The sequence below is a fragment of the Xyrauchen texanus genome, chromosome 17 (assembly GCF_025860055.1).
Source record: "Xyrauchen texanus isolate HMW12.3.18 chromosome 17, RBS_HiC_50CHRs, whole genome shotgun sequence".
In the NCBI taxonomy this organism is placed as follows: Eukaryota; Metazoa; Chordata; class Actinopteri; order Cypriniformes; family Catostomidae; genus Xyrauchen; species Xyrauchen texanus.
Genome location: NC_068292.1, coordinates 24,374,337 through 24,398,379, shown reverse-complemented (window position 1 = coordinate 24,398,379; position 24,043 = coordinate 24,374,337). Strand labels below are relative to the sequence as shown.

At 42.5% G+C, this 24,043-nt stretch overlaps 1 protein-coding gene across 1 annotated transcript in view; it reads left to right on the top strand.

Moving 5' to 3' along the window:
• Window positions 1-1,897: 1,897 nt before the first annotated feature.
• The window catches only part of LOC127658276 (cell adhesion molecule 4-like), a 185,583-nt gene continuing 163,437 nt past the window's right edge, over window positions 1,898-24,043 (top strand). Inside the window, exon 1 of the mRNA XM_052147477.1 lies at window positions 1,898-2,219. Within this exon, the coding sequence (XP_052003437.1) occupies window positions 2,147-2,219 (73 nt within the window). The 5' untranslated portion in view covers window positions 1,898-2,146. The remainder of the gene's footprint in view (window positions 2,220-24,043) is intronic.

Here is a 24,043-nt window from a genome sequence, read left to right as displayed (position 1 = left end):
AGGCTGGTCTCGGGTGTTTTTCAAGCACTGTTCTCGACTTCCTGAAGCGAAAGACCGGCAGGATTTAGTCGATCACGGTTTCTGTGACCACCATTGATGCTTGTTTTTTTTTTTGTTTTTTTTTTACACGAATGGCGCGGTGTGCGTTAAGCTGGAAATTGATGTGGCCCGAGCGTCAGAGGCGGCGGGAACCGACACCGATTTCCTGAGGACTCCGCTCGAGAGCAACCTCGGTTGCTCTGCAGCGAGGACAACCCTCGAGGTTCTACCACCTCGGTAGGACCTCTTTCGAAGCTTCCACTAAGGGAACCAGCCTCTCGAGGCTGGTCTTGGGTGTTTTTCAAGCACTGTTCTCGACTTCCTGAAGCGAAAGACCGGCAGGATTTAGTCGATCACGGTTTCTGTGACCACCATTGATGCTTGTTTTTATTTTTTGACCCGAGCGGCGCGGTGTGCGTTAAGCTGGAAATGATGTGGCCCGAGCGTCAGAGGCGGCGGGAACCGACACCGATTTCCTGAGGACTCCGCTCGCGAGCAACCTCGGTTGCTCTGCAGCGAGGGGACAACCCTCCGAGGTTCTACCACCTCGGTAGGACCTCTTTCCTGAAGCTTCAACTAAGGGAACCAGCCTCTCGAGGCTGGTCTCGAGTGTTTTTCGAGCAGTGTTCCCGACTTCCTGAAGCGGGAAACCGGCAGGATTTAGTCGATCACGGTTCTTGTGACCACAATTGATGCTTGTTGTTTTTATTTTATTTTTATATATTTTTTATTTTTTGACACGAGCGTTAAGCTGTGCGTTCAGCTGGAAATTGATGTGGCCGAGCGTCAGAGGCGGCGGAAACCAACACCGATTGTGTGCGGCCATGTAAGCCCTACTTATTAAAGCAGATGTATCTCTGCAGGGCTTACTAGGCAGCGCCGGGGTTTAGCCCATATACCGTGCCCCAAAACATCGTCTGTAATCAAACACTGGGGCTGGAGATACGGGACGAATCGCGGTTTACCCCGATCTCGTTTTAGATATCTTTGTGGAGATCGGAGAAAAGCGGCAAACCCGGCGCTGAGTTTGTGATCTGTGCCGCAGGAAGCGCACGTCTAATTTTCAACTTGCGTTCCCTGCTCATTTTGTGGCCAGCTGATATTCAGTCTGGCCACGGCACGCGTCACAACCTCAATCAGCTCCTCATAAGCTTGGCCAAAAACTGGCGTGCTTGGCTCACGGTCGTCCACATCGATGCTGAGCATATCCACTTCCTCGGAAGCAGTGAGCTCAAGCAAGGGGACCTGATCATGGGCAGAAGAAGCCGCGACGCGGGCTTCTGCACCACTCACAGTAGGCTCGGGATCCTCAAACGAAGAATGAGAACGTGCCGCAGCAGTCTCATTCTCATCTGCAAAATCCGCTGCGAACCCCGCGATTTCAATCGCCGCGCTGCCTCAACAGACGCGGGACCAAAACCGTGGGGAACGCGAGCCTGACCGTGCTCATCGAAGCACGCCAACCAGGAGCGCAGCACTCTCATGGGTAGTGCTTCACAACTTTCACAGGCAGATCCCTCGAGAGCTGCCTGTGCGTGCTATGCTCCCAAACAGTTCACACATAAAGCGTGCGTGTCCCTACCCGTAATGAAACGAGGGCAGGGGTGCACGCACTTCTTGAACTGTTCGGTGGCCATAATATTTTTAAATCAGACAAACAACACCAAATAAGACAAACAATTTCAACATAGAGCGCTTGCTGAAGAGCGAAAGCTGATGTGTATGTGTACCGGCGTCACTTTTATGCATCCGGTTATGCCGTCACATGTTACGTCATGACGCAACACCAATCAAGATTGGAATAGTTTCATTCATAATTCAGAGGCGCACGCTAAGGAGCGTTCCCCAAAGAGTCGTTTTCAACGACGCAGTGCGAGTTCCCTCGGAAGGGAACCGGCACTTCTACATTTCCACCTTTCATTCAGAGCAGTGAGTGTATCAGATTGAGTGTGCATGTGTGAGTACCAGAATGTAATACACTACGCTTCCAGCTAACACTGGAGTTGAGAAAATACATAATTTGTAGATGAAAGCCTGCACATTCATGTTATTCTAATTCCTATCAAAGGGAAGTGGAATTTACACAGAGAACGGAATAACACCTATAATGGCATTTTCTGCTTTTTGGAAGTATTGCGCTCCCATATCTCTCCTACTGCTCCTGTCTTATTCGCACACAGGTAAGACCAATATTTATTTAGCGCAATGCAAGAGAAACTATAAACACCTTGCGATGAGCATGTGGACAGATGCATGACAACGAAGAGAACTAGCTATGCCAAAAGGTGCTTTAAACCGCGGGGTGTTTACCATCGCAAGAGATGCCAGCGATGTATATAGTCTATAGCCTATACATAGTAGGGCATACACACATAGAGCCAACATGCTCTAATACCTGATTTAATAGTGCCAGATAACACATGAACATCTTTAAGTGTAGCGAAATCCGTGTTACATGTTCTAGAAATGAGTTTGGATCATAAAGTGTTCGAACGAAAGTGAAAGTTGTTGCTGTTCCTGTTTTTAAACCTACTTCATTGTACGCTATAGTGCTTATATGCAGTTTATTATAGTCAATAGTTTGCGTCACCCACCTGCACCTCTGTATGCTCCAGTAATAAAGAGAACGCGCTTCGTAATTGTAAGGCGCACAGCTGCATGTAAAGATATGTAGGCTATACTTGGTTTTCTCGGTAATTCATGTGGCTAGATGCAAAGAAACATGAATTGCTATGTCGTTTACGCGCGCGCATTATTGTAGCTTACATATGTGTTGTGCATTTCTTTGTGTAGGCTACATATTTGAACGCTCCGTCTTTTGACGATGTCCTCCGTGGAGGTTTTTGTGCGACGCACAGATATCTCGAGGTGTACGAACGGCCATTGCGACAGTCAACAGGGAAACGCAGTTACCTCATTCCATAGTGCTCGGGCGTCCCACTTTGAGATGAGGAGAGCTCCTCTACTTAGGGCTTTTTACAGCTGTCCCAAACCAGTCTCAGTCACACTACTAGGCTGTCTAGTGTAAATCCCAACACGGGCCGCGTATTTCATGCTTGCCAGCGAATGACAAATGCATCTGCTGTTGTTTTGGGATTTGGATTACAAGAGCATCTTCAAGATAACTAGCCGGCCGTTTAATTCTTCTTTTCAAGCTGTGCCATCTGTCTGTAAAATGAGGCCCAAATTAATAATTATTAAGCAGCAAGAGCGAAACAAAAAGCCTGGTTTGAGAGGGAAAACTAAACCGACAGTACCTTAATTCACTTCGAGTTCCTGTTTATTTGAATTTTATGGAATCTGACAATATTAGCATATTTATCTATTTGAAATTCTAAAAGCATTCATCCATTGAAATTCAATAGCCATTTGTGGCCTGAGCTACTTCCAGGTTTGAATGTGTGGCTGTTTGTCTGACAAGGTCCCAGAAGTGAGAATATTTTAAACATCTGCACCTGTAAAATGTTGAACATTTACTTTTCAATGTTGCTGTAAATTGCTAAGACATATATTAAGGAGAAATGCATGGTCATTTTGTTGTTTTATGTATGTGTATGTACACATTGCTCAGATGGCATGACTGGCAGCTCATTTGGGTTTTGGAGGTCAAGAGGGAGCTTTGGAGATAACTGTAATTAATCTCTACAGTGACAAGAAGTGAGAAAGGAGGAGAGAAGGGGGGTTGGGAAGGTAATGGAGGAAGGAAGTGGAGAGGAGGAAGAGAACTGATTATCACATCCCTACATCATGTAAATTAATAGAGACTTTTGATACCAGAGTCACATTTTCAGAAAGAAACATAAAAACTAATTTGCCAGAGAGAAAGGAGGAGATGGAGGAAAGAGAACAGGGAGGAAAAAGAGGGGCAGCAGTTGAGATGAAATGATGCTGAATCTGTATAACAACTGAAGCAGACAGAAAAAGGATATATGGGAGAGTAATAGAGAATATAAAAGATATTCATTTAAAAGCCTATATGTAACACATGGGGAGAAAGTGGATGAGATCCAGAGAAAAATAGATAGAGTGGCAGGGATAAGGAGAAGAAGAAGAGATAATAGTACCATATGAGAAACCAACGGATCACTAACAGAGAGAGGGGGATTTTGGATGTGCGTCAGGTTTTCCCTACATTGTGGGATCCAGGCAATGGCTCAGTGAACATGCTAAATAATGCCATAATGAAAATACATAAAGGTTTCTGTGAGGGTTAGGTTTAGGGGATAGAAATATCATTAGGTCAGTATAGAAACAATAGTCAGTGTAAAATACCCTTGGTAGAAAAAACAACAAACCCATGTGTGTGTGTGTGTGTGTTTAAAATCCCCCCACCCCCCACTACAACAAATAGTCCTGGGCACAGTGACTGTGTGTGTCCCCTGGGTACGAGCCTGCAGACTCCATCTGAGCCCCTCTTCCTCTTTTCGTCGCTTTCTCATTGTTTTTCATTCTCTCCGCTCTCTCTGCATTCAATTAACACACACACACACACACACACACACACACACACACACACACACACACACACACACACACACACACACACACATGTTGTGTTTCCATGTTTTATGGGGACTTTCCATAGACATAATGGTTTTTATACTGTACAAACTTTATATTCTATCCCCTAAACCTAACCCTACCCCTAAACCTAACCCTCACAGAAAACATTCTGCATTTTTACATTTTCAAAAAACATAATTTAGTATGATTTATAAGCTGTTTTCCTCATGGGGACCGACAAAATGTCCCCACAAGGTCAAAAATTTCGGGTTTTACTAGCCTTATGGGGACATTTGGTCCCCACAAAGTGATAAATACACACTCACACACACACACTCATACACACACACACACACACACACACACACACACACACACACACACATGGTCAGTCGTATTCAGCATTCTGCGCCTGTCCTCTCTTTTTATATCATTGTGGGAACTCTCCATAGACTTCCATGCATTTTATACAGATCTAATTATAATTTCTATCGCTATACCCTACCCCTAAACCTACTGTAACCCTCACAGAAACCTTTTTGCATTTTTTAAATTTTCATAAAAACATTGTTTAGTATGTTTAATTATCCATTTCCCTCATGGGGACTACTGGCTGGGCACCACAAGGTAAGAGGGACATTTGGTCCCCACAATGTAGTATAAACACACACACACACACACACACACGTACCTGGACAGTAGTGGTATGCAGCTTTCTGCGCCCTTCCTCTCTCATCACTATAGCTCTCATTAGCCCTGCACAGTTAATCATCTCTATTTGTTTATTCGATAGCAAGCAATATGAGAGTCGTTCATTTGAATCTGTTTTCATCATTCGCTGGGACTCTGTCAATGTTGCTTCTGCTTGAGGGCCAAATTGCCTCCTAATTGGAGAAAAAGTACAAAAATGGCAGTGCAATTTAAGGAAATTTGTATGGATCTTTCTGTTTCATTCAAATAAAAAGCAATTATACAGTATTATAGTTATAGCATTTGTTAAAAAGCTTGGCTAAGACGCAGAAATTGTTTAACTATACAGGCAATATACAGTATGTAGAAAGTCTTTTGTTTTAAATGTTTGATCATATTTCTTTGTAAAAGACGAAAGTGACTAGTCCAGGGTTTACAACTGTAGAATATTCTGGTGCCAAAACAGAAAAACCCTCCCCTGCATTTGGAGGTGCTTGTCTGCTAGCTTTTGCATCATCAAGGTGGGAGCTAGGATTAGCTTTCTTTCTAGTGCACGTAGTACGGAAATTGGTATTTTCACTTGACACTTTGTTTTCCAATGCCATACGGAAGCCTTAAGCCAAGGTTTATCCATTGATTCCAGCCCATGGTTGTGTAATTCCCTCAGTAAAATAAAAATGTTGACATTTAATTAAAGCAATAGCACCTCCTCCACTGTGTTGAGAACAGACCTGTAGTAAAGCATTCAGGTACTTGCTTCCTATTTTTACTTTAATTTCACAGTGAACACTAAATCCAGGCTCATACATTTAGAATCAAACGGCACACAGAGGGAAAGCTGGTGGCAGACTGTTACAGAGCTCCCTGGCTTTCTCTTATCACGCTGATAGATTACATGTTTTAAAGCATTGTATAAACACATGTACCTTCAGAGACATAGAAGGTAATGTTACATTACAAAAGATAGAAGAGAGAGTTCTGCTTCAATCTTGAAATTGCCTCTCCTACTTGGAGAGTCATAGGTGTCCTGAAACTCAGAACACCTTTAATTGTTCTGACTTTTGAGATGAGATAAAAACAGGGAGGAATATATATTCCAAACCGTTTCAGTGGAGGGATGGATTCATCATTGTGTTTTACGGCGCCATTATGCAGGCTGGGTTTGTCGCAGATGGCGTCTCGGTAACCGTATTTCACCTTAATTATCTCCAATCTGATTCAACTGATCAGACACTCCTTTAATTTTCTCATTTGCTCTCATTGTCAGCCTGCGGTCACCTACATTAAATGCAATTATTCTTGTCCTTTATAAGCATTTCATTTCAGAGCTTAAGTGCTTTAGTGAGAGATGACTTTTGCAAGACTGTGCGGTTTTAAATGAAAGAAATGATGAATCAGATGCTAGTGGTCATGTCGAGCAAACATTATTAAGGACGGCCGGCAGCGCTGCACACTGCTGTATTAAACCGAAACTATTCCATCTCTCCCAAAATGATTTCTTGACCATTATTCTAATGACACAGACTCATAAAGGTGCACCCATTAAACAACCTTATTTTCAGGGTAATATCAGCTTGCTTTGATTGGATCTTGGCTCAATCATTGTAGGAATTTTAGTGCTTGCACCCTGATAAGAATGTTAATTATTTATATGTGCCTGTTCGTACTGGGCCTGATTCTGTCTGTGTCACTTGTGAGATGGAGAAACATTGCCAGACACAAGCTGTCAATAATTCATCCTCAGATTTTTGGGTCTGAACTGCCGTTTGATTCAGATCAAATTTTTCTTACTCTTTTCCTGTGATATGTAAGAATAGCAGATCTGCTGTTTGGTGTCTGGTGTCTTTCTCAGCATGGGAAAATAAGGCTTCAGAATAGCAATGCATAATTTCTAAGTGTCTTTATCAAACAGCTTGAGCGCTAGAAATTATGTTTGTCTGAATGTTTTTTCCTGTAATGAATAATAGGATAAATGGTTGTTTAATAGTGTTTCGGTAATATCCTTAAATCATGAGAAAGATTGAGAGACTAATGAGAATAAGAGTTGGCAATGTAGGGAGAGAAAACATCTAAATTACGAATGTAACCTTGGTTCCCTGAAAGGGAACAAGAAGTTGCGTAATGATGCAATTGGACTACGTCAGTGGTCTCATATGGTCTGAAGCCTGTATACAATCACGGCAATTTATTGGCTGATGGCACTTAAGTGACACCCATACGGAGCAACGTCACAGGCTCTATATAGGCGAGCGCTTGAAGCCATGGAGCAGGATGATGATGTCACCGCTGCATCGGAGAGCAGCGCAGCGTCTGACGCGGAGGACTCAGCTGGGCTGCCACCATCGGGCTTCCCTGCCCAGTCTGAGGCTGACGCTCAGATGTCCGATATGCTTGCCCAGGCCGCCGTGAGCATGGGGCTGGACTGGAACACTCCGTCTTCCCCTCAAACCTCACGGCTAGACCTTTGGTTCCTCGGGTATTCCTTACACATCTTTTTATTTGCCGCACCCCCTTTGGGCTGCGGTACCCACTTTTTCAATAAAAGAGCGATTTTCTCATCCCCTGGCCTACATAGCCGGTGCCTGCAAGCGGCATTCTCATGCCGCCCCGGCAACAGAAACTTACAGGCGAAGTGGCACCCTGGATGTAAAAATTTCACCCCCACGTCCGTGTCTGTACAGCATTCACAACCCCGGTCGGCTGGTTCTGACGAGTCTAGAGGATGCCTTACCAGAACCTCCTCCTCAGTCACTAACCTGCCCCCTACCGGGTACACGAAGCAAGGTAAGTGCTTTGAGTCTCTTCTCAGCACACAAGCCTCAGGTCTCAACTTTGCCTCCCAACGCAACACTACCGCTCCCCACCACTGCGAAGCCCCACCGAGCCCCACCGAGTCTCGATTTTGCCCCAACACCGACCCTTTCTACAATTTGAGTTCGAGGGCCGAACGTACCAGTATAAAGTCCTACCCTTCGGCCTGTCCCTGTCCCCTTGTGTCTTCACGAAGGTCGCAGAGGCCGCCCTTGCCCCGCTAAGGGAAGTGGGCATCCGCATACTGAACTACCTCGACGACTGGCTGATCCTAGCTCACTATCGAGAGACACTATGTGCCCACAGAGACCAGGTGCTCAGGCACCACAGCCATCTAGGGCTTCAGGTCAACTTGGAAAAGAGCAAGCTCTCCCCGGTTCAGAGCATCTCTTTTCTCGGCATGGAGTTAGACTCACAAACGAGCGCATGCATTCGGTGCTGAATTGCCTCTCTTCATTAAAAATAGGCACTGTGTTCCCCCTAAAACAGTTCCAGAGTATCCTGGGGCATATGGCATCCTCAGCTGTGGTCGCGCTGCTAGGGTTTATGCATATGAGACTACTCCAGCACTGGCTTCAGACTCGAGTCACAAGGTGGGCATGGTGCCGCGGCACATATTGTGTGATTTTCACCCACCTCTGCTGTCAGTTACTCAACCCCTGGACAGACCTCTGTTTTCTGCAGACAGGAGTCCCCCTGCAGCAGGTGTCCAGGTGCATCGCGGTCACCACAGATGCCTCCAAACAGGGTTGGGGTGCTGTGTGCAACGGCTGCATTGGCACATCAACTGCCTAGAATTGCTGGCTGTATTTCTTACCATGCAGAGGTTTCTCCTGCTGATTCGAGGCAAGCACGTCTTGATCCTTTCAGACATCCCCGTGACTGTAGTGTACATAAATCACCAAGGCGGCGTGCTCCCTCATCATATGTCTCTCTGGCATCCGAGCCCAGACCTCTGGAACCTCCATGTCTGGCCCCTGGATGGGTTGCGGAAGATCTGAGTTGTCTACCACCAGCTGTCGTAGACACCATCAACCAAACCAGAGCTCCCTCCACCAGGCAGCTTTACGCCCTAAAGTGGCACCTGTTCACAAATTGGTCTTCTTCCCAATCTGAAATCCCACAGAGGTGCGCTGTTGGGTCAGTGCGGCTGTCTTCTTCCACCTTGAAGGTATATGTTGCCTCTATAGCGGCCCACCATGACGCGGTGGACGGTAAGTCCCTAGGAAAGCACAACCTGATCATCAGATTTCAAAGGGGTGCCCAGAGGCTGAACCCTCCCAGGCCATGCCAGTTCCCCTAATGGGATCTCTCCATGGTCCGTACAGACCTTCAGAGAACCCCCTTCGAGCCTCTAGAATCAGTTGAGCTAAGTGCCCTCTCCCAGAAGACGGCCCACCTGATTGGATCGCTTCCATCTAGAGGGTTGGAGACCTGGACACGTTCTCTGTCAGCGACACTTGCCTGGATTTCGGCCCGGCAGATACTCATGTCATCCTAAGACCATGACTGGGCTATGTGCCCAAGGTTCCTATGACTCCCTTCAGAGACCATGTAGCGTACCTGCAAGCGCTGCCCCGGGAGGAGGCAGACCCAGCCTTATCTTTGCTGTGTCTGGTACTTGCTTTGTGTACATATTTGGACCGCACAGAGAGCTAAAGACTCTCTGAGCAGCTCTTTGTTTGCTTTGGCTGACAGTGGAAAGGGAATGCTGTCTCCAATCAGAGGCTTGCCCACTGTGTAGTCGACACCATCACATTGGCCTATCAGACCAAGGCCATGCCTGCCCCCTTGCAGGTTCGAGCACACTCAGCATGTGGACCAACACATCACAAGTAACCAACACGGGCTTAGACAAATTTGTGCACTGAAGTAAGAAATTCTAGAAAGATGGCGCTAAACTCTCACCTATAAAGAAGACGTGACGTGGCTCCCTATGGGCATCGCTTAAGCACCATCAGCCAATAAATTTCCGTGGTTGTCTACAGGCTTCAGACCATGTGAGACCAATGACGTAGTCCCAATTGTGTCATAATGCAATGTTGATTTTCTTTGAAAGGGAGTCAAAGACTTAGCTCTGGGAGATGAAAAGAGAGGCAGAGAAAGACAGATTATTAAGTCTTGAATTAAGTGGATGTTGTGGTTTCATTACCACAGAGATGAACATTCCTCCATATAGGGGACAGTATTGCCATGACTTTGCAAACTCTTTGCCCTGTGCATGTTTAACAACCCCCTAACCTCTGTCTTTTCTCTCGCTGACTCTCTGACTCTCCTTAAATTCCATTGCCTCATCCTTCCACCTGTCTCCAAGACTCCCATCGTGTCTCTGTTGCATGCCCACATGCGGTAAAGGTCCCCTGCTTTTTGCAGTAATTACATGAGTTTGAGTGGCACTAAAGCCCTCACTAGGTTTGATTGGATGAAGGGCCCATTAGATCTAAAATGGGCCTCTGCTCCAGTTGGAGAGTGTTTATGAAAGGCTTTGAGGCTTCTTGAGTGGGAGACAAATGCCGCCTGCACCGATTACATTATGTGGAGAGGGTGGAGGTGATAATGAGGCTCTGGACGAGCAGAAAGGACTAGAGGGAGTCGGCCTTACACTGGACAGGTGTGTGTGGCTTGAATCAGCCTAATTCTAGATCATATCTTCATGCAGGAACGGAAAGATTTAGATTGGAAAGTTTTTTTTTCCTCACTTAATATTTAATGTTTTTTTTTTTAGAATAGTTAAAGCTGAAGGACTGAGTAGGGTCATTACAAAATTGACCATGATTACCATTTGTCAAAATGTCTTAATGTTTTATTTTACTTTTGGATGTTATGGCACATTTAATGATAAGGACAGTTAGATGGTCGGAAATCATGGGTAGAAGAGATAGGGAAAGGATCGGGAAACACTGAGAGCTGGATTTGATCTTATGTTGCCTGTATTAATTGCTCAATGTGTCAGAGCATGTGTCTGACACATGTCTAAAAAGTGGGTAAAGTATATGCAGCTGTTACCTTAAGGAGCTGTATAGCTGTACTTCTACCTAATCTGACCTTAAAAAGTACTTTAATTGCAATAACCTAATGTAATCAGGTTGAATCAATCATGTAAAATAATGTTTTATTTGAAGAATTAGTGAATATAGGATCACATTGAAACAGGGCAAGACTCTTTCAGAATATTTTGTGTTCCTTTTTTGATGACAGAAGTGACTAATATCAAGTTATTGTTTAATTTTTTTTTATCAATAATTATTTTGTATTTTGGCCGAAACTGTGGTTTCCATGGTACATTTATGTAGGGGTAAAGAGAGGCAAGGAGGAAGAACAGCGTGAAGGTCCCAGCACATACACGACACAGTTCAATGGGCTGTGAAAGAGAGGAAAATGTGTTAAAGAGGCACAGGCGGAGGTACTGGACCTGACTGAGCAGAATGGAGAGCAAGAAGACAAACAACCGAATATTTGTGGAAATTCAGTTAAGAAAGAAGGAGATAAGGAGAGTAGGCCAGTGCCAGAAAGTAACTTTTTGTATTAAGGGACAATATTTGCCCACTGGAATTTTCCAGATTTTTTTTTTAACCTTTTTAAAGGCATATTTATTTCTAACAATATAAATATTTTGTCCATTTATCTCAAATACATAAATTATATAAATTAACTAAAATTAACTAAAACTTTATCTAAACAATTATGGCTGTGAAATATATAAGACATCAATTAAAAGAGTAGCTGTAAATAATGCACAAGGTATCATAACACAATAAACGCTTTGCTACAATACGTTTTAAACAATTGGCCAGTTCCTACATGTTTTTTTAACCATAATTTTAATATTTGTGCATTGTTGTCACTTGGGTTACATTGTTGCCCCAAGACCTGGTTAATTTCTGATCCTGGGGCTTATTAAAAGATAAAACAAATGGTGCAAAGTTAAGGAAAGAGAGAGTAAAAGGAAGACAAACTATGTGGAAGCCAGAAGATGTGTAGGGTACTGCAGCAAACAGCAAAAACAACAGATGATCAATGAGGACATTTTACTCAAGCCGCCCACCCGTCTGGAGCTGAGTGGCAGGTCAGGGGTGGCACACACACACACACACATGCACGCACACACAATTCCTTCCCAGTCTTCTACTCTCACTGAAATGCCTACTAAGTCACTGTGCAGTGTTAATTTATCATTTATTATCATTAATTTATCATTTATCAGTACACTTAAGCAGTGTACTGATAAATGAGAAATGTTCATATATTAGGAAAGGACCTGACTGAAGACATCAGATAACAAGCAACTTGGAAGGAACCACACATAAACAAAGGTAATTACTTTCTCATACACTCTCATAAAGTGATCCGAACCACTGTCGTGGGTCAAGGGTCACACTGACAGAAGTGAAAACAGTCAGGTAATAGAGCTCTCTCAGAGGAAACAGTTAACCCACCACTCTGAAAATGATAGATTAACTGATGCGAGTGGCAGGTTTGATAAGCAATTCAAACCTAGATTAGAGCCAAACACTAAAGCACCAAGAGGTTTGCATACCCTACCGAAAAGACAAGCTGGGAACTGCATCAAGTCCCATAGATTAGTGGATGATGTGAAGGGTGATGGTTGACCAAAGAAGGCTTGCTTGATTAAACTAGTCACAAAACCTTTGTTGGGACACCAGCACACCAGAAATGCTGGTCTTTTCTGCAGGGTAGCAATTGGTATCATCCACAGCAACCCCTTCCCAACCTAAAAACAATTAAATTGGGTTTAGGAATGAGCCTTTGATCTTGGCTAAATAGAAATTGGTAAATAAACCTCGCTGTAATGAATTCACACCACAAAATAACAAACGTCAAAAAGTTACTGTTCAATCCGCATTTAGAATCTCAAACCAAGACTCGAGAACAGGGGCAATGCTTTTGATTACGCACTTGTGATGTTGTGTAGACTTCTTATTGTTTGGCAATAAACACAGCGTAGCCCGTGAGGTCATCCTTGTGTTTCAGCAATGCAGAGAGTTTGTCCTTCCAAGGCTGGCAAGCGGAATTGGCCCCAGGCTCTGATAGGAGGAGATTACTTCCTCTAACAATGGATTACGTTTCCGAGATTGTCTCGCTTCGAGTGGCGGCACAAGGCACTGAGACGTCCCGGACCGCCGACCTTGACTATGCGTGATTGCGGGAACTCAACTCCAGGGAGCTCTTAGTGAGAATTGGAAAATAAATATACATAATAAGAGTGGGAGGTTTTTTTAGTGTGAGTGAATGCAGCCGTGACTGTGGCTGTTCCGGAGATTTGGAATTCGCAATTCTTGTGCCCCTGAGACCAAACATGGAGCACTCAGCAATCTTTGCAATTCATCTGAAAATGAAAATTTTTTATCTCTCACACGCGGGTGGGATGACTCACGTCCCCTCCGCCTCACTGTTAAATCGCATTGCTGTGCAAGCTGTTATATTAACAGTAATTTTTGATGCAAACACAAATTTGTGAGACTCACTTTTGAGGGGAATATCAGCCTCAGCTTTCAGCACCTCAGGGAGGAGAGAAATCAGTCTGAATATACCGCTTTAATTATCCATGAATCTCCTTCACCTTATCTGTGTGTTCAGCTAATGAAGCTCTGTGGAATGCAACTCCCAGCTACAGAAATTTTGGTAATTAAAAAAAAAAGTTGCTTATATGCTGGAAGATGGATGGGAGCAGAACACAGAGCAATTTATTTGTCTTCAAGAATATTAAGAATGTTAGAATAAAAAAAATAAATAAAACAAATCGTGATTAAAGTCCTGGTTGAAGGATTGTTGTGTGGCTTTTAGTCCATGTCTGTTAGCTCACTGATTTTTGAGATAAGGGACAAAACATTTTTAAAACGTTTTTATTTCTTAATGGTTTCTGCTAACGTATCATGCAAGGAAACAGGTTTTTATAAAAAAAAAAGCTTTTTTTTATTTGATATTTATTCACTTCATAACTTACATCTTAATGTCATTTTCATCAACTCAGTCAGACACACTTAAAATCATGCTATTTTAATTTGATCCATCCAACAAGAGTGTAAAGTCTTTAATAATCTAAAAATGGTATTAAGTAAAGGATTTCTGAGAAACACTGTTGATTTTCAAACTCTGCCAAAACAAATACACCCCTCCCTTCAGTGCTCCATTGGAAGCTCCGCCCCCAAATTCAGTAAATTGCTGCTGCCAAGATAACTTGCAGAGAAGATGAGACTGTTTTACACACACCAGCTCCAGACACTCACAACTCTCCTGCTACTAAATCTAACATCACAACTACAGCATATTTGGGTTCTGTAAAACATATAAAAATGTATGTTACCCACCTATCGAGCAGAAAAAGAGCAACTTCAAGCCTTTTACCTCTCGGAGGTCTCTCCACTGCTGAAAAGCCTCACCGATGTTGACATGGCTCCTTGCCCTCGACTTTTCATAATCCTTCTTTTTTAGTTTATATTCATCTGACCTTTTTCTCTTGTTCTGTTTCACAGCCATTTGTCCTCCTTGGAGAAAATTTCAGCCATATTTGTCGTTGCTCTTCTATTGAATTTCCCTCTTGCTCTGCCCTCACTCCTCATCCTGTGCACGTGCAAGAACCACCCCCTGTTGCTGATTGGCTGAGTAGTGTTGTGTGGTTCGGTCTGATCCACTTTGTTTTTGTCCAATTTACAGAGCCAGGGCTGTGTACAAATACTAGATTTTTTTCAGCCCACCCACAGAATGGACAGCTAGCAGACTGTGAGGAGAATTTGACAAAACGTGTATTGGATTAGAATTACTGAGTGCAGCTTTAAGTGATAAAATATATTTTTGTTTTGTTTTCACACTATTTTTAAAATTCTGATGGAGTTGACACAATTAAATATTTTTCCAACTTAACCATGTATTTTACACTGGAGCTATTTAGATTTTTCCTTAGTTGTAGTTACCTCTATAATCTAAACTAAAATGCCAAAATTTTAAGTTTAACATTATGACCTCGTGATGAGGACATGGTACGTTACATGTGCTTCCAAGTATAGAGCATGCATTAAAAAAAATTATAATCAAAGTATTTAAGAATATATGTAATAAATACCCTGAGTATATACATTCACTTTAGATTTAACTTTTGTAGTATTTTTATTATTATGAATTTCTTGATTTCTTCTTGACTTCTTTATTAATGTTTTGTCTCTTGTCTCAAGAATCAGTGAGCTTTGAAACTATATAGGCTAGTGTACTCTAGAACTTTTAGCTGATATAAGCATTTAAAATGTAGTCTTTACCTTCTCTGAAAATTAACCAAAAATACTGATGACTCATCCTGCACTACCACTGTTGGGGAAGCAAGCTACTCGTAATTTTAAAGTAGTTAAACTAGTCAAGCTACCCTTTTGAGAAAGTGGCTAGCTACATTGAAGCTACATAATGAGGCAAAATATATATACTGTAGGTATATATATATATTTTACTATTAAACCAATAATAATAATAATGCTAACCAAATTTACACTAGTAACGTTTGTTAATTAAAAAATAAACTCAGGCTGCAGATCTGACTCCTGTGTGGAAGTTTTTAGATTAAGCTTTTTAACACTATTCATTCCACTTTTTTAACACAATTCATTCTCTCTTGCCTTCTGCCCTCTTCTGCTTTATCCACAATAGACACACACACACACAACATCTACACATACATATTCATGCCAGTAGTCAGTCATTTCTCCCTTGTGGGAAGTTATGATCTGGTGCCTGTAAGGGTAGGTTTTTATAGTAGTGGCCATAGGCAATGCTTTGTAGCGGCAGCAGTGTGTGTGTGTGTGTGTGTCTGTCAGGTGCTCTGTAGTAGGGCACACGGTCCAGGTGTCCAGATTTGACGCCTGTGGTTTGTGCTCATTTACATAAAGAAAATCTGTTGTGCTTCAATCCCTACCATCCCTTTTAATCCATCTGCTTCCTGTTTTCTTTCTTTCTCTAATATTCTCTCTCTTTGGCTCTTTTCTTAAACTTAAAATTCTTTAACCACACTCTTGGCATGTTGAAGAATGCAGTTTGTTTAAATGCCACACTGCATTTTTCTTAAAGCAGATCTTTCTCACATTTCTGTTTCAGCTCATTGTCATTTCCTGTCCTTTCCCCTCATTGCTTTTTCTCTCCTTTTTATACAAGCCTGATTCTCATACTCATTCTCATTAATCCCTCTACCACACACTTAAAGGGAAAATACACCCAAAATATAATATGCTGTCATCATTTACTTACCCTTATGTCACTCTAAACCTGCACTGTATGACTTTCTTTCTTCTGCGGGACACATAAGAAAATATTTTGAAGAGTATTTCAACAGATTTGTCCATTCAATGAAATTCAATGGGGTCCAAAATAGGATTGGACCCCATTGACTTTTATTGTATTGAAAAATAAACAGACATTTTTCAAAATATCTTTTTTGTTTTCCAAATAAGAAAGACAGTCATACATTACAGGTTTAGAGTGACATAAGTGTAAGTAAATGATGACAGCATTTTCAACTTTGGGTGAACTATCCCTTTAATGGAGATATATAATTACTTTGTACAGAAAAGATTGTTTTTCTGCTCAAAAAATTAAAAATGGTGTTTATTTGAGTTGCACGCAAGTCATATAATCAACACTTTACACTTCTCCCTTACCATGACTTGTTAGTAATTCTTAGCCACAGAAACACAAACAGATAATTCATGTTTTAAAAATTATTTATGTAAAAAAATGCTATTTTAGAAAAATAACCCAAGAAATGTACTTAAAAGTAATTAGCCTGATTAAAAGTATGTAACTGTAATCTGATTGCACAAATTTAAAATGTAATAGTTTACACTACTCTTTAACTAAAAGTAATTAGATTATTGTAACTAATTACTTGGTACTCAGATTAAACCCAGCACTGAATAATACGTAATCTTTATTAAGTAATCCAGGGGGAGGGGATTTAAAACTTGTGACGAGTCTCGTGCTAAAACCCCTCCATCACTGAAGCAATTTGAATATGTTTACGTTTATCTCACTCAAGGATTATATGAAAAGGTAAACTCATGAACCTCACATTCAGGAAAGGTTTCTCCTTCCTATTTATCCCTCTTTCTCCATTTGAAGTCCAAAACCACACAGTTTTGATTAAATCTGCCAGGAGCTGTTCAGTGCGGCAGTGGAACATTTCAAACTATTTATTCACATCAATTTTTAATTTTCTCATCTCTGCATTATTGTCATGGGGAAACCCCCCCTTTCTCTTATCCCACAATTTCTTTCTTTTCCCACAAGTCTAGTTTATCTCTTTATCCATTATATATTGCTGTCTATTTCTCTAAGCAATATAGCATAAAGGTTTATGTGCATATCATGGCACTGACTGGGCCTGCATGGGCTCTGTATGTGTGTGTAATATGTTCTTGGGTACACTTGTGGTCATTTGCTCAGTAGTGTGCATCTCTACTCATACACACATGCCTTACTGTGCCTCTGTTGCAATGCAGAGTGCATTACATGCCCTGGTCATTCACATGTGGAAACAAGTACACACACACACACACACACACACACACACACACACACATTAACACACCCTTACTCAAAGAATTGCCTTTGTGCTGGACACTGTAGAGTTGTTGGTGCGGCCTTTGGTGTGGCTGTGGCTCAGGTGGTAGAGTGGGTCGGCTGCTAATCGCAGGGTTGGTGGTTCGATTCCCGGCCCACACGACTCCACATACTGAAGTGTCCTTGGTCAAGACACTGAACCCCAAGCTGCTCCCAATGGCAGGCTAGTGCTGCCATTGATGTATGTGTGTGAATGGATGATTGGGACACAGTGTATAGCGCTTTGGTATCCTCCAAGGTTAAAAAAAGTGCTATATAAGTGTAGACCATTTATGAATATATTAAGAAAATTTGCATCAGCAACTCTTGCAAAGGAATGTTGACAAGTCAAACTGCAGTATGTCAAGAATTCACCTTAGATACTTTATGCAAATTTATTGTGCTCTATCCAGGGTATCCGCGAGGGTCTTGAAAAGTATTAAAAGGTGATAAATCAATTTTGGGAAAATTAAGACCCTTAACAAGTATTAAAAAGTCTTATCACGGCTTTATAATGTCTTAAATTTTGAAAGTATTTTTTCTGAATTAGCTGTCCAACAGTTTGAGTCCCAAAAACATCGTAAAAGTGTGTGAATTTAGTCATTTTTATTAAAAAAACGAACAGGTACATAAAAACTAGGCTATTGTGGGTGTGTTCGTAAATTGCCTCTGAGAGCACCAGAGCAGGCAGGCGGGCGGAAGTTCAAAAGCACAATGTACGCTCTGGCGTTCCCAGTGCGTATTACAACGCACCGAAATGTTTTAAGAGAAGGTTGGTGAACTCATGAACAGAATGGGGAAGTGCAAATTTGCAGCGTCCTGGATGGAAATGCCGAACTTCAAAGAGTGGCTGCAGCCAGTCGAGGGGAATGTCAGGGAGGCATATTGTACATTATGCAAGAAAAAAAATAAGTATTGTGTCAATGGGCATTAACTCGTTAAAGTCCCACATGTGTTGTGCTAGCCACAAAGCCGCTGCTAGCCGCTGAGAGCGGCAGCTCTCCATCGCTAGCTTCTGTGGTAATCGCGTTGCACCACCACAACCTAGTGCCAACGTCGTTACACCACCGGCAGTCGCACCTGAAGCTACAGCTACGACCCGGGCTGTCTCTGCTTCCTCATCTTCTGCAGCCGACATCAGATTGGCTCTGGGCGGCACAGCAACACTGCGTGCTGAGGTGTTGTGGTGTCTCCACACAGCGGAGAAACACCATTCACTGAACTCAAACGGCAGAGGGGTAATCTGGGACATTAATGGCACAACTGATCACGAAGTCCAACATCCTCAGAAGACGTAGTAAAGAAAAATGGAACGAATTGGTCCAAACTGAGAAGCTGCTGGGAACAAAATCAGAAGAACTGAGGCACATGTCAGCATGATTGTTGTTGAGGGTGGAGCAAAGTTTTGTTTTGTTTTTTAATAAACTTTCCTTTGATTTACTATCCCAGCCTATTTGATTTTTTTTTTGTATCAGAGTGGTCTATAGTCTTTATCACAAACTAAAACTGTTAAGTTAAAAGTATCACTGATGTAAATGGTTACAGCTTGAAGTGGCGGTGAGGTATTAAAAAATATTGAGAAGTTCTTGAAAAAGTCTTGAAAAGGTATTAAAATTAACTTCAAGATTCCTGCATATACCCTGTCTATCTAACACAGTAAAGAACAAATGTATTAGTTTATTTTACATATACCTGTATGTACATATGTGACAGCTAATTTTATGAGAGAATAAACAGAACAATATAAACAACAGTCCTCCATTAAAACAGCTAAAATATCCCAAAATGAACTAGCCTCTCATCCTCTCGTGAAATATCCCAACTGTAGCAGTACTTTCTTCCAACTATACAGCTTTGGTGGTGAACAATGTCACACATATGCATTTAAGCACACACATAAATGCTCTTACACACTCAAAGCAGGCTTAGGCTAGCTGGCGCATGCTCAGATTTCAGGACAGGAGTGGACTAAGTGGCCTTGAAAATTCTGTCATTATTATTCACCCTTATTTCACGGTGGGACAAAGAAAATTATATGTAAAATAATTTCCACCCATACATATTTCACATAAAATGATAGTTCATAGTGAACTCCAAAAGTAACACAAAAACTGCCACCAAAAAACAAACAAAACAAAAAAACTAAAACATGAAAGTAGAAACATTTGTTAGGATAAATAACCCCTTATCCATATTTTTTATCTACCTCTTCCTATTTTGATATGGTGCATGAGTTCCCTGAAGGGTGAGTGTTCCAGCTGGGTTGAGGAAACAATCCTTTCTACGGTTCACTCTTTTGTTGTAATGTCATAAGTAGTTCACCCACAAATGAAAATTCTGTCATCATATACTCACCTTCATGTCATTTCAAACCCATATGACTTGACAGAACAATAAAATGAAATATTTTAAAGAATGTTCCATTAGTTGATTTCAAGAAAATGACAGATAGTATCTCACTTTTAAAGATTAAAAGAGCACCAAAAACTGTCAGAAAAGTAGTCCATGTGACTTGTGCATCATGCTCCAAGTCTTCTGAGGGCATACAATCGCTTTGTATGATGAACAGAATGAAATTTAAGTCATTGTTCAGTAGCAAATAAATTGTAAATAGTGCAATAACATGAAATCAGATTGGTTCTCATGCAACACAGGAACCAATTAAGCTTTATAGTATTGACATGTGGCCTAGTAAAATTTGTGCTCTGTTTGGAATGATTTTATTTAATTTAAGAGTGAATAGTAGTTGCTTAAATTTTGGTCTGTTCTTCATATTAAGGTGAAAGAATCACTGCATTCTTCCAGATCAGGGTGCGAAGAGCCATAGGCATTACCTGTCTCAAAGAAGAAATTATCGGCATTCCCTTTAGTCAACATTTTATTTCTCACAGACAGTCCACTTTTCTGTGAGAAATGTTAACAAATAATGAGAAAAGTGGAGTGCAAATAATCTTCAGATGACATGCTCTTATGACATTTTTGGGTGCTTTTTTTAGTTCATCAATCACTATTGTATGAAAATCATTTTATGTTTTGCAGAAGAGAGAAAGTTAAATGGGTTTGGAATGACATGAGAAAGAATAAAAAATGACAGAATGTTCGATTTTGGCATGATTTTTTTTTTTTTTTACACAGGCTCACTAAAACACAAAGGGATATTGTGAATGCTGGCCATGGACTGGACTCTCTCATGTTTTGAAGAGAAGTGAAGTTTCATGAAGTCAGCCAAATAAGCTCATTCTCACTCACACGTACAACGCACACACACACACACACACACACACACACTCAAACTATTATTCCCTATGGTGGTGTGTTATGCACAAAAATCCAAGAGGCTTAAAGTTTAAGTACATCACACACTCCTACGGCCCACATGCTGTAAGCATTTATGCACACACACACACACACACACACACACACACACACACACACACACACACACACACACACACACACACACACACACACATACACAAACGCACGCACACATTGCCAAGTTGTCATACTGTGGGCTATAGTGAGTCTTGGCTCCGCTGGGGAGTTTTAACAGCAGAGGGCCACTAGTCCTTTGCATTCACTCCTACTTATTTTTCATCCCACTATTTATAATTCATAATCCCAACCCCTCACTCCCACCATCAACCTCTGCTCTCCCTCTTCTCAAGTTGCCACATGCATCCCTTCCTCTCTTTCTTACTCTCTCTCTCTCTCTCTCTCTCTCTCTCTCTCTGTCTCAGGGCTAAATCACATTCTTTTGTACTTCATCACCCCCTTCTTTCAGATGAGAGAATTGGCAGAGGTAGCAAAAACAGGAGCAAAACAGAAAAAGAGAAGATGTCTATATGCGTGTGAATGTGTGTCCAAAGACAAAGCCTTGAAAGCAGGCAGACACACACGTCTTCTGGCTTTGAATTAATCCCATTGATTATACTGTTGAAATCTGTGTTGTGACACGGTTGTTATTGCTTTGTGATATTAATAAAAGAGTGAGATGAAGAAAGGAGACTGAGGGGAGGGGGAATGTAGAAAAGATAGAGGAAAGGAATCAATGCAGAAGCTCATGAGGTAATTAAAAGCAGCAATAGACAGGCCTTGAAAGGCATTATTAGTAGCTCTCTGTAAAATGACTACGATTACACAAACAGCTCTACCAACACAGGCCTTTGTGTTTAGGAAGTAATTGCCTCTGCAATGGATTCAGATTCTCAACAATGTTGTGTTTTGTGATAGATAAGGAAAGGGCAACGAGGAGAGGAGGGGAGAGGAGCGAGACTGAATAGAAAAGCCAACTCGCCTTAATACTCTGCCGTCAATATCAAAATTAATTGCTCTGAACAAATGTAGTTTCATATTCTCAATTATTCTTTGTGGTTTAGTGTGCTGTATTCAAGGAGATATTTAAAGGGACAGTTCATTCAAAACTGAAAATTTGGTCATCATTTACTCAATCTAAAGGTGGTTGCACACTGGATGAGAAGTGTCACTCCACGACCCGGCTAGTACATGGCACAGGTATCTAACAAAGGGCACGTCTATGCGGTTCAGGTGGCAGAGAGTAAACACAAAAGTTACCAAGGTTTTTCCCTACTTCAGAAATGAACAATGCTAGTGTGGCAGTGGGGGCGTGGTCAAGCGCCCGTCCGGGAGAGAAAAGCGGTAAGGGCGCTCACACCTGAGCTAAATGATGACTAACACCTGTCTCTAATTTCAGTAACATGAGGAGAGCGGCATAAAAAGGGCAGGAGTGACAGAGCACGAGAGGGAGAACCCGACCCAGAAAGCAAACCCTAGCATACTGTCAAACAAAAGAGAGAGAAAAATAAACTTACCCCTTAAGTTGACGTTTGTGTCTGTCCCGTCCTTGAACAGTGTTACAGTGGTGCAGAAACCCGGGACTATTTTTTTTTTTGTGATGGAACCAAGTCGCCCCGTAGAGTCCTCCCAGCTGGCGGAAATCCTCCAGTCCCTCGCTAATCTCCATCAGGGCCACCAACAAACCCTGCTTGAGCTCCGGCAGGATCAAGATCGGCGGTTCTTTGAGGTCATGCGGGCTCAGGCAGAGGACCGACTCGCTATCCGGAGCCTCCTCAGCCAGGAGGCTGCGTCAGCATCAGCTGGTAAACCCACCGGCCACCCCAAAAGCGCCTTTGCGCCCCCTTCCATTGATTGAGGTTCCCTTCGAGAGAATTGGAATGGACCTCGTCGGGCCATTAGAACGGACGTCACGCGGACATCGCTTTGTGTTAGTCCTGGTGGATTACACAACGCGGTATCCGGAAGCAGTGCCTCTGAGCAACATCTCAGCACGCAGTGTTGCAGGGGCACTCTTCAAGATAATCTCCCGGTGGGGGTTCGAAAGAAATCCTCACCGATCAAGGCACTACATTTATGTCACGAACACTTCGCGAACTTTACGAATTGTTGGGCATTAAGTCGATTCGCACTAGCGTGTACCATCCTCAGACGGATGGGCTGGTGGAACGATTTAATAAAACATTAAAAAATATGATTCAGTAAATTGCGTGCACGAAGACGCTAGGAATTGGGATAAGTGGCTGGACCCCTGTTATTTGCAGTACGAGAGGTTCCGCAAGCCTCCACGGGATTTTCCCCATTTGAGCTGCTATACGGACGACGCCCACGCGGGGTCCTCGACGTCATCCGTGAAACTTGGGAGGAGGGACCTTCCAATGCCAAAAATGAAATTCAATACGTTCTTGATCTTAGAGCAAAACTCCATACACTGGGGCAATTAACACAGGAGAATTTGCTCCAGGCTCAAGAACGCCAACGCCGGCTGTATGACAGGGGTGCTCAGCTACGGGAATTTGCACCGGGAGATAAAGTGCTTGTATTACTCCCAACATCGAGCTCAAAATTACTCGCCAAGTGGCAAGGACCCTTTGAGGTCACACGACGAGTAGGGGACCTCGATTATGAAGTTAAGCGTACCGATAGAGGGGCGCGCGTCAAATATATCACCTCAACCTCCTAAAATTGTGGAGGGAAGAGGCGGCCTCTGTGACGTTGGCAACGGTAGTTCCGGAGAGGGCGGAGCTCGGACCGGAGGTAAACAAAGCCTGCGATCCTAACACCCGGTTCCGTGTGGAGACCACCTCTCACCACGCCAACTCGCAGAGGTTTCCGAACTGCAAAAGGAGTTTGCGGACGTGTTCTCTCCTCTACCGGGCCGTACAGACATCATACAACACCACATCGAGACCGAGCCGGGCGTAGTGGTACGTTGCCGCCCTTATCGCTTGCCCGAACATAAAAAAAATAGTTCGGGAAGAATTGGACGCGATGCTGGACATGGGAGTAATAGAAGAATCTCACAGCGATTGGTCCAGTCCGGTCGTCCTTGTTCCCAAGAGCGACGGGTCTGTCCGTTTCTGTGTGG